Genomic DNA, 16,072 nt, shown 5'->3' with positions numbered 1-16,072 from the left:
GACAATCACCACGTTTCCTGCCCATACAGGCAACCTGCTAGATTTCTGGTTAAGCCAGTATAATTAAACCTGAACAATGTCCCACACACCAATGCACGGGCAGGGTTGATTTCACAGACATATTAACCAGTTTCTAACTCAAGAACAAGGTTCTAAAAGCCCTGAATGCCAGGTGTGGTGGATGCCATTTAGAAAATTAACTTTAAACATAATTATCAATCTAAAACCTCGTGTGGGAATTGAACTGATTTGAGGTATCTAGTAGATGGTAGTGGTGAATGTTACCTCTTTTCTGTCGATTTTCTCTGGACCCACTAGATTTCTACAACATGCCAACTCCTCAGGTATAGCATTGGCCAAACATCCAGGACTCTCCTAGAAAATTAATCTTGGGTAAATAATTGGCATTGTTATTTATTCATAATGTGCCTACTTAACTTGGTTGGTGTTACCTGCTTTAATTTCTTTTGCAAGTCTAGAGTAATACAATTGTTGGGCCACTTGAGATTGAGAATCACTGATGATTAACATTGTCATTATACTGCTTGGCCAATTTATTTATAAAACTATAACAAAAAAAGTCAGCTGCCTACTTTGCGCCTTCAGAGGCCGACTCATGGCCTCAATGGTGGGGGTGACCTTACACGGACGATAGCATGATCATCTACCACATCCACCCCAAAGTCAGCCCACCAAGCGATCGCGTAGTTACGTCAATGACGGCAAGAATGAATCGCAGTTGGGATGAGGGCCGTTGACACCGGCACTCACCTGTGGCGGAGCCTCGGTTGACACTGCTCGACCGCGACTTGCCCTGGTCGAAACCGCGCGACAGACTCTGCGAGCGCGACACCGACCCCGCCGACTTTGGCTCGCGGAATGACTTGCTCCGAGCAGCACCCGGCGCCGCCGCCGCACCACCGCTTCCTCCACCCGCGGCCCCCGTCGAGCCCTTGCCGCCGGCAACCGACGCGCGCCCGCCACTACGCGACGCTGCCAAGCTCTCCGCGTCGGTGCTGCGCGCGGTGAACGAGCCCGTCCTCCGCCGCGGCTGAGCCAGGATGTCCAGCCGAGACGGCGGCCGCTTGGAGGTGGACGCCTGCTGCTTGTTGCTCGTCTCCACCTCGGCCTGGGCGTCGTTGTCGGACGCGTCTCCGAGCCGCGCGCGACGCAGGATCGAAGCCCGAGTGGGTCTCGGCTTGGAGATGGTTGTGCTCGAACCAGGCGATGGCCGCTGGCTCCGGTCTTCCCGTCCGGCCGACGACTTTGCGTGGCTCTGATCGTACGGCTCTACGATCCCCGATCGCGAAAGCCTCAGGTCCTCATCGTCGTCGTCATCTGCACCTTCGCCGGTGGCGAGCAGAGCAGCCTTGATGCCCTTCTGCAGCTGCTTGCTGTAGCTAGGCTCGGAGCGCCTTCCCTTGTGCTTCAGATCACCCGCTGTCGTTGCCACCGCCTTGGCCTGTGGGTCGGCGGATACGGTGCCCATTACGACCGCCTTCTCCCTGTGCAGGCTGCTGTAGCTCCTGCGCCTGTGCAGCGGCTTCTGCTCACCGTGGCTGCTGCTGTTGCTGTCTGCGACGAGGCTGGCTGACGTGCCGCTGCTGGCCGTGTCGGCGTCCGACTCGAGCGAGGCCGGCGACGTCTGATTACTACCCTGGGGGTCGTCGGCCCGGCCGTGCCTCCCGCGACCACGGGCCTTGTCTTCCTGGTAACCTCTGTGGAGCTTGGCCTCCAGCGAGTGCAGCGCAGCCTCCGTGTCCTTGAGCAGGTAGGCCGTGTCCGACACGGCCCCGGGGCTCTTCGCGCCTTTGGGGCCGGGGCCTCCGTTGATTTGCGGGATCTCGTCGAGTGGCACTTCGCTGCTGGGCCGCTCCTTGGTGAAGCTGCCCTTCCTCTGCAGGGGTCTGTGCTTCTCGTGTGCGAAATCATCCTCGTCCCGTGGCCCTGGAGGTGCCGGCTCAGGGGTGTTCCTCCTCCCCCTGGACTTGACGCGCGCCAGGGACGCGTTCAGCCGCGCGCCGAGCGGCTCTTCGCCGACGCTGGGGGTGCGGTTGTGGGTGTGCGCGCGCGGCCCTTCAGCCGCGCCGTCAAAGTCCGCCGAGCTGCCGGGCGCGATGCTGCTCACCGTCCAGGAGCCCGCCGAGTCCCCCCCAGCGCTCACGCCCTTTGACGCCGGCGTACTTGTGCGCGGATTCCGCGGGGCTCTCGCCGTAGGAGGGAGCTCCGTCGGCCCTCTGCGCGTGCGACGAGGGCCTCGTGTCGTCGATGACGACGGCGGCGGCGCCGCCCTTGGCGGAGGCGCGCGCGCGTTTCGAGCCGTCGGGCGCTGTCGCGTTTGTCCAGCACCACCACGTCGGAGGTGGTGAAGTCTCGACGAAGGTCCGGAGACTTGGAGCTGGGCCGCTCGGGAGCCTGCGGAAGAGTGCGATGTCTCCTCCCGACGCCGGACACGCTCAGGGCCACGTCCGAGGTCAGCGAAACGGAGCTGTTCGAGTAGGCAGACTCGCTGACGTCACCATCTGACACAGAAGGCACAGGCAACAACAACAAATGTCAATATAATAAGCCTGCATTTGAACTAATGATAGGTGAAAAAACTGTCCGTTTAGCTACTGCCACCCCTAAAAAGTTAATAAATGATAGAATAACAACTAAAACAAGACGTGGGCTACATGGTTTGGCAGTAGAGGGTATTGCAGCAAAATCAATTGTTGTACTATACAGGTAGTCTCCGAGATATTTCGATATTACGATGGCGATAGCGATATGACAAAATTGTCAACAACCTAACATCGTTCAAGTATGCAGACGATGGATAGAATCTTGGTGAGTACAGTACAATATGATACGTTACAATACGTTCAGTGCTTGTGTGATACGTAGCTTTAGCGATTTCATTTTAAGGTTACCACGATACGATACGTTCAATGCATGTTAAAAGATTTTAGAGCAGATAGGATTGTTTCCTGAAAAAACTTTCTATTCAATTGCAGTTCATATAGGTAGGCTAAGAATTTACCTTGTTTTTTTTACTTTACATTTTACTGTGCAATACAGTATTGTAATTAATAATACATACAGTATATAGTTTATACAGTAAGGTACTGTTAATTGCTCTGTTTTGATAAATTATCACCATTCTTTAAGACTCCTGGGTAGGCTAGGCCATCTTCGACTTACGATATTTTCGACTTACGATGGGGTCGTCGTAATGCATCTCCATCGTAAGTAGAGGACTCAATCAACGTTTTTGGGTTTAGATCGTGTTATTTATAAATGTGTCGTAACCCTCCACCACCCGACACGGCCAATCAGTAAAAAAGTGTCACGTTGACAAAAGACAAATAGTTCACTGCTTTAAGCCCACCGGTGTGTTGAAGCGTGAAACCACAACATTTACAATTTTTGAGTACGACGTTTCGCTGGTAATTGCATCCAGCATCATCGGGCAATTCGCCAGAATGGTGAGGCTCTGCTCTGTCTCCCGTTCTTATATAGAGCAGCAGCAGGGTAGAGGACTACTTGTATTCCATGCTCTCATGCCTATGCTTCCTGACTTCATGAACCCACACTGACCATGTCTGGTCAAACAACCCTGGTGACCAGCTTGGTGTGGGGAGGCACTCATCCAGCAGCAGCCTGATAAAAGGGCTATACGTCCACAGCAAATAGAATCAACCTACTGGCCTTTCGGACCAATATTTTCCAGCGGCATTTGATAAGTCAGGGTCTCATCAGTCGGGTACCTCGTGGTAAACAAATGCTGCTCAGGTTGTTTGGTGTTATAGGCAAGAGCCCTCCAATCACATGGTGGGAACGCTTTCAGCCCAGTACAAACTGTATGAAATGTATGAAAAACAAGAATTTCTGGCAATACAACAAGTGGTAAGATGATCAAACGGGCATGAAAATGTTCAAAAGGGCAAAACGAAGGCTGTCTCTGGTGTAGACCAATCAGTTTCAAAGACAATGCATATATTATCAAAGCATGTTTGTTTGCATATTCACCACAAGTTTGTGTGGTCAATGCAGACTTGATTCCTTCCAAAAATATATCGATTTGGTGTTTGAACATCTTAACACCTGTTTATTGCTAGAAAGGGTAAAACATTCTTATTTTTCATACCTTGAATACTGCCAAAAAGGTCCCATGATATGTGTGAAATGTGTTATTGTCTTAGAAGGATGTGGGGTAATAAAGCACTAAATAAATTAACACGCATGGGTCTGTTTCATCACCAATACCGAAAAAACCCATGAGAGTTCAAAACTGGTGCCAGTTTTGAACAATTGAGTTTTGAAGCCAAAATGTGTCTGAGTGTTTGCCCTGCTGAAACAAACACTATTGGAAAAAACTTTTCCAGAAAGCCCAAGTCCTCGGAGACTTGTGTCTGTGCCACATGTGTGAGTGTAAACACAAGGCATGCACAGCCACTCAGTGAAACAGAAGCCTGGTTTGTAAGTTGAATATAATGCATCTTAGAAAACGTATGTGTTTTGCCAACACCAGACAACCTTCTTCTTGTTTCTTTCGGTAAAGTCACGTAGAAGGGAAGTAATAGAATAATAAAAATAAAACATAATAAAATAATTCTCACGACGTTTCGGCCACAACGCAAGCAGCCGTCCTCAGGTGAAACCAGGTCTGTCGAGGCGACAGCGTCTGAGGACGGCTGCTTGCGTTGTGGCCGAAACGTCGTGAGAATTATTTTATTGTTTTATTTTTATTATTTTATTACTTCCCTTCTACGTGACTTTACCGAAAGAACCAAGAAGATGAATCCCTGCAGTCACGAAAGCTTTAAATCGAAATTTAACCAGACAACCTCTGTGTAGAAATGACTAAACATTAGGTTAAAGCCGCTGGAACAAGCCAACCTGGATGTAAAACCTGGCATATATATATATATATAAAATGGCATTGATGGCAGACTTCATGAACTACAGCGAACCCTCCATCACCCAAGGGCCAAAGTATTTGAAGTTGTGAACTAAACGTTGGGAAATAAACAAGTGCATGCGTAAAGGTGTCCGATATTTTTAAATCCTTTATATTAAGTTCACTTGCTTGCTTGCGCGCTTACGACCGTGCAAATCTTTCGGTCGTTTTTTAACCCACTTCCCGTGATCCAATCGAGCTGACATTTTGCACACAGACTCGTGGTCGTGACAATGTATTTTCGTGAAAATTTTTTTCCAAAATTTTACACTTTTTAGGTAAATTCTTTATTATATTTAATTACCAATTGCTTAATGGTGGCAGGCAATCATCTGACCCATAGGTGGCAGCCATCTCAAGCCAGAGGACGAGAGGACTCTAGCCGCCCGTTTCAAAGACCAATGTGGGCTGGGTTGTGGCCCATTGAACACGGATATAAAGGATTTATAGTGAAAAACTTTGTTTTTACGGGTTAATTTTTTTAAAATTATGGTTAGCTGCTCCTTACCTGTCGCGGGCCTATGACTCAGGGCCCTCTTAGCCACACACACGTCTGCAAGTGGACCGATTACTTTATAAACCCACAGAGAACAGACGACACTCTACTAGGTATCCACCCCTCCGATTAGCATGGTCGGCTACATACGGTGCAAAAGAAGTTCACCATACATACAAACCCCTCATTCTTTGTCGGTAAACGATAAACATATTTGTACTGTGCTTCAGCCGCTCCGAAGCTCACAAAAACAATATTCAGGGCCTACCTTGGCTCCTCCCACCCTCAACCAGTATATATACAAGGACTGTTTTCTTGGAATTTCTCTTACTTGATACAGCTATCGTGCTGTGACGGTTCCACCTGAAGACGGAAGCTTGTGTTGTCTCCGAAACGTCGTGATTTTTATTTTACTTTAATTAATTTTAGTTTTAATTTTTTACCTACGTGACTTTACCGAAAAAACCCAAGAATATAGTTGTACGGCATATGCACGCGTTATCCACGTTTTTCTTTTGCCCAAGCCACCCCTCCACCCACACCTTTCTCCCCCCATACCTCTCTCCCCCCACATCACCCTTGGATAGTGGGGGAGTTGGCCATACTGACCACGGTCTCCGGCAGTGGCGGGCAGGCTGCGCTCACGGGAAACCTCTGGCGCCTCGGGTTGGTCAGTGGCATGGGTGGCGGCCAGGCTGGCCCAGCGAGACACCCAGCGAGGGCTCCCAGCAGACATAGGCGCTTGCACTGCCTGCAGTCGCACATTCACGAGAACGCCGGTCGCACAACGTCCGTGTATTGCGAGTCAAGTGACACATAAATTAATGAATTTATATTTTACTCGCCAATACCACCCTCCACACTCGTATCAAATATTAAGCTCACAGTTGCATGCATACTAATGTTTCATATTCGTATACGTTCCAAGTAATGGGTTCCTGCAATCCCTACTGCCACTAGAGGTGCTACCATTCATCGCCAAGTAACAAAAAAAAACAGAATCGTTTCTTGAATTCCAACCCTGAATCTTGACAATTTGTTTCATAATTGAAAGGGACAATTATTTCACCCCTACTATTAATATATAATATGGCAGAATTTAAAACAGGAACTTTTCAGTCTTTATATTATATTTCAGGATAGTACATGGAGATGTTAAGCCAATTCCAATGATCAGTATTTTGCCTTTTTTGAGCCATTCAAACCGAGCATACTAATGCACACCTAACATGTGTAAAATAGAGAACACATTGACAAAAATCCATTGTAACTGATCAAAGTGGCCAGAGTCAACAATATATGCAAGGATTTGCAATACTACACAATTTGGGTTTATTATAGTATCTACATTACACCTCAAGGTACAGTATTGAAAGTGAGCAGTGCATCACAAGGATGAACATGGGTATTTTTATTTATAAAGCAAGGTGCAATTTCGCGAAAAACGTTTCGCTCGCTGTGACTATTTCCACACAAAAAGTCCACTATAAGCCATGGGGCAAAAAGCGGAACTGATGATTCAATAAAGTTCAGTCAAAGGTGACAGTAGAAATTACATTTTCACTTCCATGCTGTAACCACTTGGCAAGCCAGACGCCTTAACAGAAAGGAAAAAGCAAGGTGTGGAAACACGTCGAGAAACACCGCGATATAAAAAGTTGTCATGCGTTGTGTTTACAACAAAAGCCCAAAGGTGACATTAAGTGGTGTGACGATGTTGTAGTTTGCTCTATCACGCCCAAACCAGGCACCCAATAATGAATGCCGTTGTCTGTTCGGCGAGGGCTGTGTGCGTGGCGATAAGAAAAATGTGTCTCATTTTCACGAATAAATTTATTTCTTCTCGGTACTTTCCATTTATTGACAAGGACGTTTAATGAAAAACATTGCTAATTACGTTTATCAAAGTGCATTTAAAAAAACAATACACCCATGTAATTATGCAGAACACCTTAAACAATATTATGACAAAGTGGTGTTTTTAACCGTGGCTATCCTAAAATACATTTGTTGTAAAAGTAAAATAAAAAGTAATTCCGAGTGTCTCCATGCTTTAACATTGGGGTAGAACGTGACTCCGTCACCGACTCTGAATCAGTGGTGGAAATTCCACATTCCTATGACAGAGGCCAGCCTACTCATAGGACGAGCATTTATTTACATGTATTAATGATGTTATTATCCCGTCACAAACTACAACAAATGTCTTCATCTCGTAGAAATTTGGTGAAAGGTCAAATGTCCTTTACCTACCCAGGAAAACCTGAGTCTCAATACTGCTTTTCAGTAAGGTCCTGCTTTGGGATGTTTGTCCAATTCCAGTAATGAGTGGTTAGAATGTGGAAGAAAGCCAGAGTACCCAGAGACAATCTACACATAAGGAGCAACATTCAGAGCTCCGCACAGCTTGGCTCAAGACTCCAATGCTGGACTGTTAGCTCCTGGCCACCTCGTAGACCAAGAATACAGCACCTGGTACAGTAAAACCTTGGATTGCGAGTAACTTGGTCTGAGAGTGTTTTGCAAGACGAGCAAATTTTTAAAATAAATATTAAATTGATAAACGAGCGAGGTCTTGCAATATGAGGAGTACGTGTATACGCTTTGTCTGCCGAGCGTCACGTGATCACAACTGATATAGGAGTGCTTTGGATTACAAACACGTTTCCGGAACGAATTATGCTCGCAATCCAAGGTTTTACTGTATTCCCATGTGGTCTCCCATACAAGTACGAATCAGATTCAACTCTTAATTCCTTCCAAGATCTTCTTGGTTCTTTCGGTAAAGTCACGTAGAATAGAAATTTTATTATTTTATTATTTCCATTCTACCTGACTTGACCGAAAGAACCAAGAAGATGAATCCCTGCAGTCACGAAAGCTTTAAATCGAAATTTATGCTTCCAAGATATTAACTATTTGAGGTCACTAAGGGTAACTCGGGCATACTGTATGGTGAACTTTATTTGCACCGTACGTAGCCAACCATTCTTATCAATGACGAGCGATATCTTAACATATACTGGGCACCGAACCCTCATTTACAAAACCGCAAATATGGTCAAAAAAATCCCCACGATCAACGTGGTATTGGGAAGCCTTCATCCAGAAGTGGAATGTCTATGGGAATTATAAATGATAAAAACACTTAAAGTACATTTTAAATGTGGACTTTATTGCAGGCCAACATCGTTTGGGTGTGCGCTGCCTTTACCGAGCCACCGCCCGGGAAGTTCAAGGACTCCTCGCCGCTGAAGGACTGGCTCTTGGAGTGCAGCATCTTGCGGACCTGACGTTCGGTCGCCGTGGGCGGTGGCGGAGGCGGCGTCTGGGACGCGGGCCGTGCTGGCGGGGCCGCTCCCGGGTACTCGTGCGGGTCGGACACGCCAAACACCTGCTCGGGGACAAGGTAGGGAAGGGGGTGGGGGGAGGCAGGGCAAAGCATTGGGAATATTGCGTGAGTAGAAAAAGTTGTGGGATGGCGGAGGAACAGGTAGGCACATACGTACATATATGTTGAACTTCTTTCGCACCATATGTAGCCAACTGTGCTAATCGGAGAGTGAATGCTCAAAATATATAAGTGTGTTGTCGTCAAGGTCACCCCTCCTCCTGGTGTTTTTTTGTTTGCTGTTAAACTGAAGCACCGCAAGTTTAAAGAGAATCCCTCGACATTCAATTGAAAACATGCAATACAGTCACAACATATAAATTCATAATATAGAGACATAGATGCAGAGAAAAAGAGGTGATCCTGACAAACATCGAATAACATTGAGACCTCCTTTGCCAGGAACAAGATATATTTTGCTACTGGCAAAGGAGGTCTCAATGTAAATGCTTACCCCGAGCTCTCATACTCTGATGGTGCATTGTCTTTGAGTTGTGCGCCTTTTGGCGTCATCTGGTCCAACACCATGTGAGACTAGGCTCTAAGAAAAGCTGTTTCGCGTGTGGACCAATCAATTTCAAGGACAGTGCATACACTATCAGAGTTGTCTTTTTGTTTGCATTTTGACCGCAAGTGTTGTGGTTAATGCAAACATGATCCCTTGTAAAAAGGTGTCAAGTTTGTTGCCAGGTAAAAGTGTAAAAACCTATTACTATATCGAATGACATTCTAAGCTGTTTACTTTTACACCAAAACTAACAAGTTGAGAGGAGGGCCTTTAAATTTAACTTGTCCACATGCATTTTGAGTGGCACTGTAGAGTGTACATCGCCAACCGTGCTAAATCGGGAGGCGAGGCGCACGTGGGGGACAAGGAGGTGCTCGTGCATGCAGTGTAGAGAGGTGGAGGAGATAATACGATTGGCAACAAGAAGTGCCGTCGCAATTTATTTCACGGCAAATAGAAAGTTTTTATAAAAGATACAGAAAAACACGTGAAACTACTGCGGTGACGACTCGTGATGACAACGATGATGATGCTTGATGATGACTTCATGCACTCTTGTTACCTCGAGCTTGGCAGCACAAACTGAGCTTTAGCCTCGCTGTTAATCAAAGTGATTTTCTGAGCAAATGAGCATTGAGGCGGTGCGTTCATGTCCTGATTACAACATCCATATGAAGCCAGTGGTGGAAATTCCACGTTGCTATGGTTGGGGTGGGTCTATCCGTAAGACAACCATTGTTACCTACCCCACAAGTGGACCTCTTTCTATCGACTCCAGAGGGCTGATGAGCTGAGGTAACCCAGAAGTAGAATTTAAACTTGCAACCTCAAGATTGCAAGTCGCTCACTACCGCTGAGCTACGTCGCCAGAATAGATCAATTAATTCTACACAATAACCTCAATTAGGGGATCGTTTAGGCTTTCGCAATCAGCTTTTACGCGTGTAAAGTACTGCACGGCAATTGACAGCTTAATCAAGGGAATGAATGACTCAGCCGTGGCATCACCTGGTCGATCATGCTGCGAGCTCTCTCCTCCTCCTTGTTCTTTAGCTCGCTTTCGATGGTGTACGTGCCGGCGTCGCTGTGGTTGTCCTCCTCGCCCCTGACCGCGTCTTCCCCGCGGTTGCCACCGCTTTGGACATCGTCGACATCATCGTCATCGTCGCGGCTTCCCGAGTTTGCCCGCGTACCGTCACCGTGACGGACATCGACACTGTAACCAGCCGTGTCGTTGTTGCGTTCTGCGCCACCACTACCGCCACTGCCGCCGTCACCACCGGTAACGTCCTTCTTTAGCTGCTGGAAGTCGAGCGATACTTTGGAGCGCCGCCCCATGCTGCTGTATGCCCGGTGCGACCCAGCGCGGGAGAAGTACTGAGGCTGCTGCTGCGGCTGCTGCTGCTGCTGCGGGGGCGGTGCAGGCGGCAGCTGATTCTGATGCAGCGGATGAGGCAGCGTCTTGGTTGTGGTGCGCGCGCCCCTGGCTGCCAGGCCTGGAGAGGATGAGCGGTCGGGCTGGCTGCTCGATGAGAAGGGCACCCCGTCGCGGTGCGTGAAAGACGAGGAGCGCTTCTTGCGAGGGTGGTCTTCATCAAAGAACTCGATGGTGAAGGCCTGGGGGGAGTGGGAAGGGAAAGGCAGCACGGTAAATATCGTTCGCCATCAAAATTGCAGCTCTGAGCTATAATACAACATTAGGCGGCCGAGGTGCATATGTTGTCAGAAAAGCAGTTTTTGCCAATAATTATTGATGGATAGAGGCCCCAATGGCTGCTATATTTTTCAAAATTAACAGTTTTTTTACAGTGAAAATCTGCAGAACCTGCAAACACATGAATGAAGCTCGAAGTATACTCTTTGGGTCTTTCGGTAAAGTCACGTCGATGAAAAATAAAAATATTAAATCACGACGTTTCGGAGTCAACACAAGCTTCCGTCATCAAGTGGAACAGCCACAGCAAAATGTACTACTCACTACAGTAAATTTTGCTGTGGCTGTTCCACCTGATAACGGAAGCTTGTGTTGCCTCCGAAACGTCGTGATTTAATATTTTAATTTTTCATCTACGTCACTTTACCGAAATAACCAAAGAGTATGGATCCTTGCAGTCACGAAAACTTCAAATCTAGAAGCTCAAAGTATTTGCCATTCAATCTGTACCATACCACCCATATCATCATTTGTTTCTATCGCTTAACAGTAGCGACTGCTCTGTTTGGCAGCAACAAAAAATGTATCAGGTGGGCAATTCATTTTCAAGTGTTGCATTGTACGCCGATGGGATGGAACAAAAAAATCTGGTTTCATCAAAGGTAGTTGGTGAATGTAAAATATACAGACGATACGTTCAATAGAAATCTACTTTACTCTTTTGTTATCGCCGAAATCATGATGTATAAGAGCATAAAATTAAGACATTATTGCGGATAATACCCCATGGTGTCGTCGCAAATGTGCTGCATGTATAATAAATACATTAACTTAAATGAAACACTGATAAATTATACCAATGGAGGTAAGTTGTGTAACTCGAGGAAGTTCATGTTAGATCAGAGCAGAACTGGCAATACTGAGATCCTGGGTTTGAATCCTGGCAGCAACCCCCATTGAAAACATAAAAAATTTGGGTTTTCACTTAATGTATCCCTTACCAGTTATGAGAATTAAGCATTCCAGTTTCATTGTGAATGTGACTCAAGCAGAGTTGATGAGGAGGCCTACTGACATGACAGGTAGTTCTGCAAAGTTATCATCCTTGACTGTTCTCCGACAGGGTGGTACACTGGCACCTGTTCGTCTTGCGATGCAATGCCGATAGCACAATCGTAATAAAATTATTTACAACATAAAATTAAAGCGTGATATCACCCACAAGCCATGTAGTCCATGAGCCCAGACCAGATACTTAACTTACACGTACGTCATCGGAAAGGAATCAGAAGAAAAGCTAAAAGAAAAGCTAAAATAAAATATTCATAATCAACGTTTTTGGGTTTAGATCGCGTTATTTATAAATGTGTCGTAACCCTCCACCACCCGACACGGCCAATCAGTAAAAAAGTGTCACGTTGACAAAAGACAATTAGTTCACTGCTTTAGCCCACCGGTGTGTTGAAGCGTGAAACCACAACAATTTAAAACATAATCAAATAATTCTCACGACGTTTCGGCCACAACGCAAGCAGCCGTCCTCAGGTGAAGAATGGTGTTTCATTCTTCACCTGAGGACGGCTGCTTGCGTTGTGGCCGAAACGTCGTGAGAATTGTATTTTATTATGTTTAATTTTTATTATTTTATTATTTCCCTTCTACGTGACTTTTCCGAAAGAACCAAGAAGATGAATCCCTGCAGTCACGAAAGCTTTAAATCGAAAGGGTTAACTTGTCGGTCCCACCTGAGGTGGCATGACTATGAGGTACAGAGGAGTGAGGCATGATGGGATCGCGGTAAATTGGAAGGGGAAGTGGGGAAAGGGGTGGGGTGCGATGTCCCTCGCCTCCAAAAACCCTCTCTGCACCCTATTGGGTGCTGCGGGTACAATACTACAGTTGGTAATACTACAAGTGTCCAACGGGCGGCGACACCGATCTCAAAAACTTTTGCAATTCCAATTAATCAACATCAGAAGCAGAATCATTATTTATCTTGGAGGAATCCCATGAGCTATGAAGATTTTTTTCACATATGTCCAGATATGTGGTCAACATCAATAAATGATGTGATAACCATTTAAAACGAGTTTTTGAGGAATTCACTCTTAAGTCAAACAAATACATTACTAACGATCTTGATTTGAAGCTTTCGTGACTGCAGGAATCCATACGCTTTGGTTCTTTCGGTAAAGTCACGTAGGAAAAAAAAAAATCACAACGTTTCGGGCACAACACAAGCATCCATCACCAGGTGGGAAAGCTTGGTCTGACCCTTGGGCTACACCCATTTCAAACCTTTTAAAACAGTCTGCATCAGCAGCAGGCCACGCTTTCCCAACTGATGACGGACACTTGTGTTGCGCCCGAAACATTGTGATCTATTTTATTTTATACCTACGTGACTTTACCGAAAGAACCAAAGAGTATGCATTACTAACGTTTATATTTCCTTAAGTGGTACCGATTTCTGCTCCGGCCCATGGCTGAATGAGAGACATTCGAATGTACCTTAGGGCCCGGTGGGGCATCAGCCACGGGACTCGTCTTAGCCGACGGCTGCTTTGGGTCACTCTCTGCGTCGTCATCGCTTCTCGTGCCATCCCTGTGCTTGCTGCCTGCAGGTCCAGAAACACGCGCACGCACGCAAGGTTGTTTTAGACAAATACACACGGAAGCCAGCCAGCGACGAGTAACGAGCGTAACAACAAAAGCCACCGGCTTCACGGTGTTAATTAAAAAGTAATTATAAACACGACATGACAGCACACGATGTTTTCATGAAATGCATATCCTTCGAAGTGTTTTGAATGTTTAAAATGTTGTAGAATGAAACATTTCAGGAAAGAATCATAAATACATTTTGAACGATTTTTTAGCATTATTAATGTATGCAGCTAAAATTAAATTGTTAAATTATAAGACTACCTTGGCTGAAAACCAGTGAATGTCACGGTTCCAAACTACTCTCCAATCCACTATGGGGACCTCATTTGCCAGTAAAAATATGATAATTGGTTCTTTACCCTTCTATCTGGCAACAAAACTGACACCTTTTTACAAGGAGTCATGTTTGCATAGACCGCAACACCTGCAGTCATAAATACAAACAAAAGACATAACTCTGATAATGTGCACTGTCCTTGAAGTTGATTGGTCCACACCCGAGACAGCTTTCCTTCGAGCCTAGTCTCACATGGGTTGGACCAGAAGACGCCAAAAGGCGCACAACTCAAAGACAATGCACCATCAGAGTATGAGAGCTCGGGGCAAACATCTACACTATGGGGACCTCATTTGCCAGTAAAAATATGATAATTGGTTCTTTACCCTTCTATCTGGCAACAAAACTGACACCTTTTTACAAGGAGTCATGTTTGCATAGACCGCAATACCTGCAGTCATAAATACAAACAAAAGACATAACTCTGATAATGTGCACTGTCCTTGAAGTTGATTGGTCCACACCCGAGACAGCTTTCCTTCGAGCCTAGTCTCACATGGGTTGGACCAGAAGACGCCAAAAGGCGCACAACTCAAAGACAATGCACCATCAGAGTATGAGAGCTCGGGGCAAACATCTACACTATGGGGACCTCATTTGCCAGTAAAAATATGATAATTGGTTCTTTACCCTTCAATCCGTACAAATGTTGGCACTTTAACAAATCCAAACCACAGACTCTTGTTTAAATATTTCTAAAAGTGTCCATTATTTCTGACTCGACATTGTCCCACATTTGCTTTACAGGAGAGATCACTTGATATAATTAGATTTTAATTGCCAATTCATAAATAGTAACAAGCTATGGATACATTTATGAATATGGACAGCTAACGAGACTTCGGCAATTAGGAATTCACCGCACTGCAACTCGCATAGCAAATGCACAAAATCTTTAGCACATACGCATCGGGCAAGCACCCTTACAAGCGCCACGCAAGCACGTCGGCCACGCCGCCACTGACAACCGTCGTCACCTTTCAGTACTTTTCCGTGCACGGGCACGTCGCTCTTGGTGCTCATCACGTCGTCGCTCGCCAGGTCCTTGCGGATCATGGACACGATGGGCTCCTGCTGCGCCAGCCAATCGTGCACCTTGTTCCTGGCGGTGGCAGTGGCCGCGTCCACTTGCGAGGACGCCGAACGTGACGCGGACGCCGGGCTCGGAGCCGTCGCTGGCTGCTGCTGCTGCTGCTGTTGTGGCTGCTGCTGCTGTTGCTGCTGCTGCTGCTGCTGTTGCTGCTGGCTCGGGGGACCTGGCTTCGGCCTCTGCCGGAGACCGGTATCCGTGGCGAATTTAGCGGCGCGGTCCTTGATCATGACGCGGCCCGGCTTGGCGCTGTCAAACTCGATGGTGAAGGAGGCGTGGCTCTGCACGACGGCCTGCGTCGTTGGGTCCGCTTCGGAAGACGCAACGTCCCGTGTCGGAGCCTCGTGGACAGGCGGGCGCGGTGGCTTTCCTGGCGGTGCCACCTGCTGCTGCTTCTGCTGCTGCTGCAAAACCTGCTGCTGGTGCTGTAGCTGCTGGAAGTCTTTGGTTGGGATTTCAAAGTAGCTAGGCTCTCGTCTTAGGCTGTAAACGGACTCTTCCCTGGAGTCTCTCTGGATGGGGATGGAACATTTTCCGTTGCTTTCTTCCTGGAGCCTCCGGATATCCTTCACTGTAGTGCGAGAAGAAGAAATGGCAAGAAACGTTGTGAATTATTGATACATGAGCTTTGGCTCCGAAGACAAAGAGGCCAACTGGCTGTCAAAGTTGACTGCTCATTGTGTACTCCAATGTGTCCCCGCGAATTTATGCGAACGGCTGAGCAAATGCATAATACTTAAAGCGGTGCACAAATAACAATGTGGGCGTTAATATAGTCCACCTCGGAATGCTGCAAGGCTGAAGAATGCAATTCCTGTGTCGTGGCCCCGCTTGTGGCCGTTACCACTCTAAATGCATCTCATACAGTAAGAAAGCCTGCGATTACAAAGGGTTATCTCGGGACCACTTCCCTTTAATGTACCCCCCCTCCACTCGCGTAGCAAAAGAGCGAGAGGCAGCCTGTGATTGACTATTAGGATCAGACCC

At 46.7% G+C, this 16,072-nt stretch overlaps 1 protein-coding gene across 1 annotated transcript in view; it reads right to left on the bottom strand.

Annotated features, from left to right (window-relative positions):
- The window catches only part of LOC133342269 (centrosomal protein of 170 kDa-like), an 83,483-nt gene that overhangs the window by 18,443 nt on the left and 48,968 nt on the right, over positions 1–16,072 (bottom strand). The window contains 8 exon segments of the mRNA XM_061551321.1: positions 772–2,155; positions 2,157–2,330; positions 2,332–2,522; positions 6,048–6,189; positions 8,653–8,832; positions 10,346–10,954; positions 13,503–13,609; positions 14,973–15,656. Of these exon segments, the coding sequence (XP_061407305.1) occupies positions 772–2,155; positions 2,157–2,330; positions 2,332–2,522; positions 6,048–6,189; positions 8,653–8,832; positions 10,346–10,954; positions 13,503–13,609; positions 14,973–15,656 (3,471 nt within the window).

This window comes from Lethenteron reissneri, chromosome 14 (assembly GCF_015708825.2).
Source record: "Lethenteron reissneri isolate LAM-NWPU_2019-01 chromosome 14, ASM1570882v1, whole genome shotgun sequence".
NCBI lineage: Eukaryota > Metazoa > Chordata > Hyperoartia > Petromyzontiformes > Petromyzontidae > Lethenteron > Lethenteron reissneri.
Note: the sequence above shows the minus strand (reverse complement) of the source record. Positions and strands in the feature narration are given on the sequence as shown.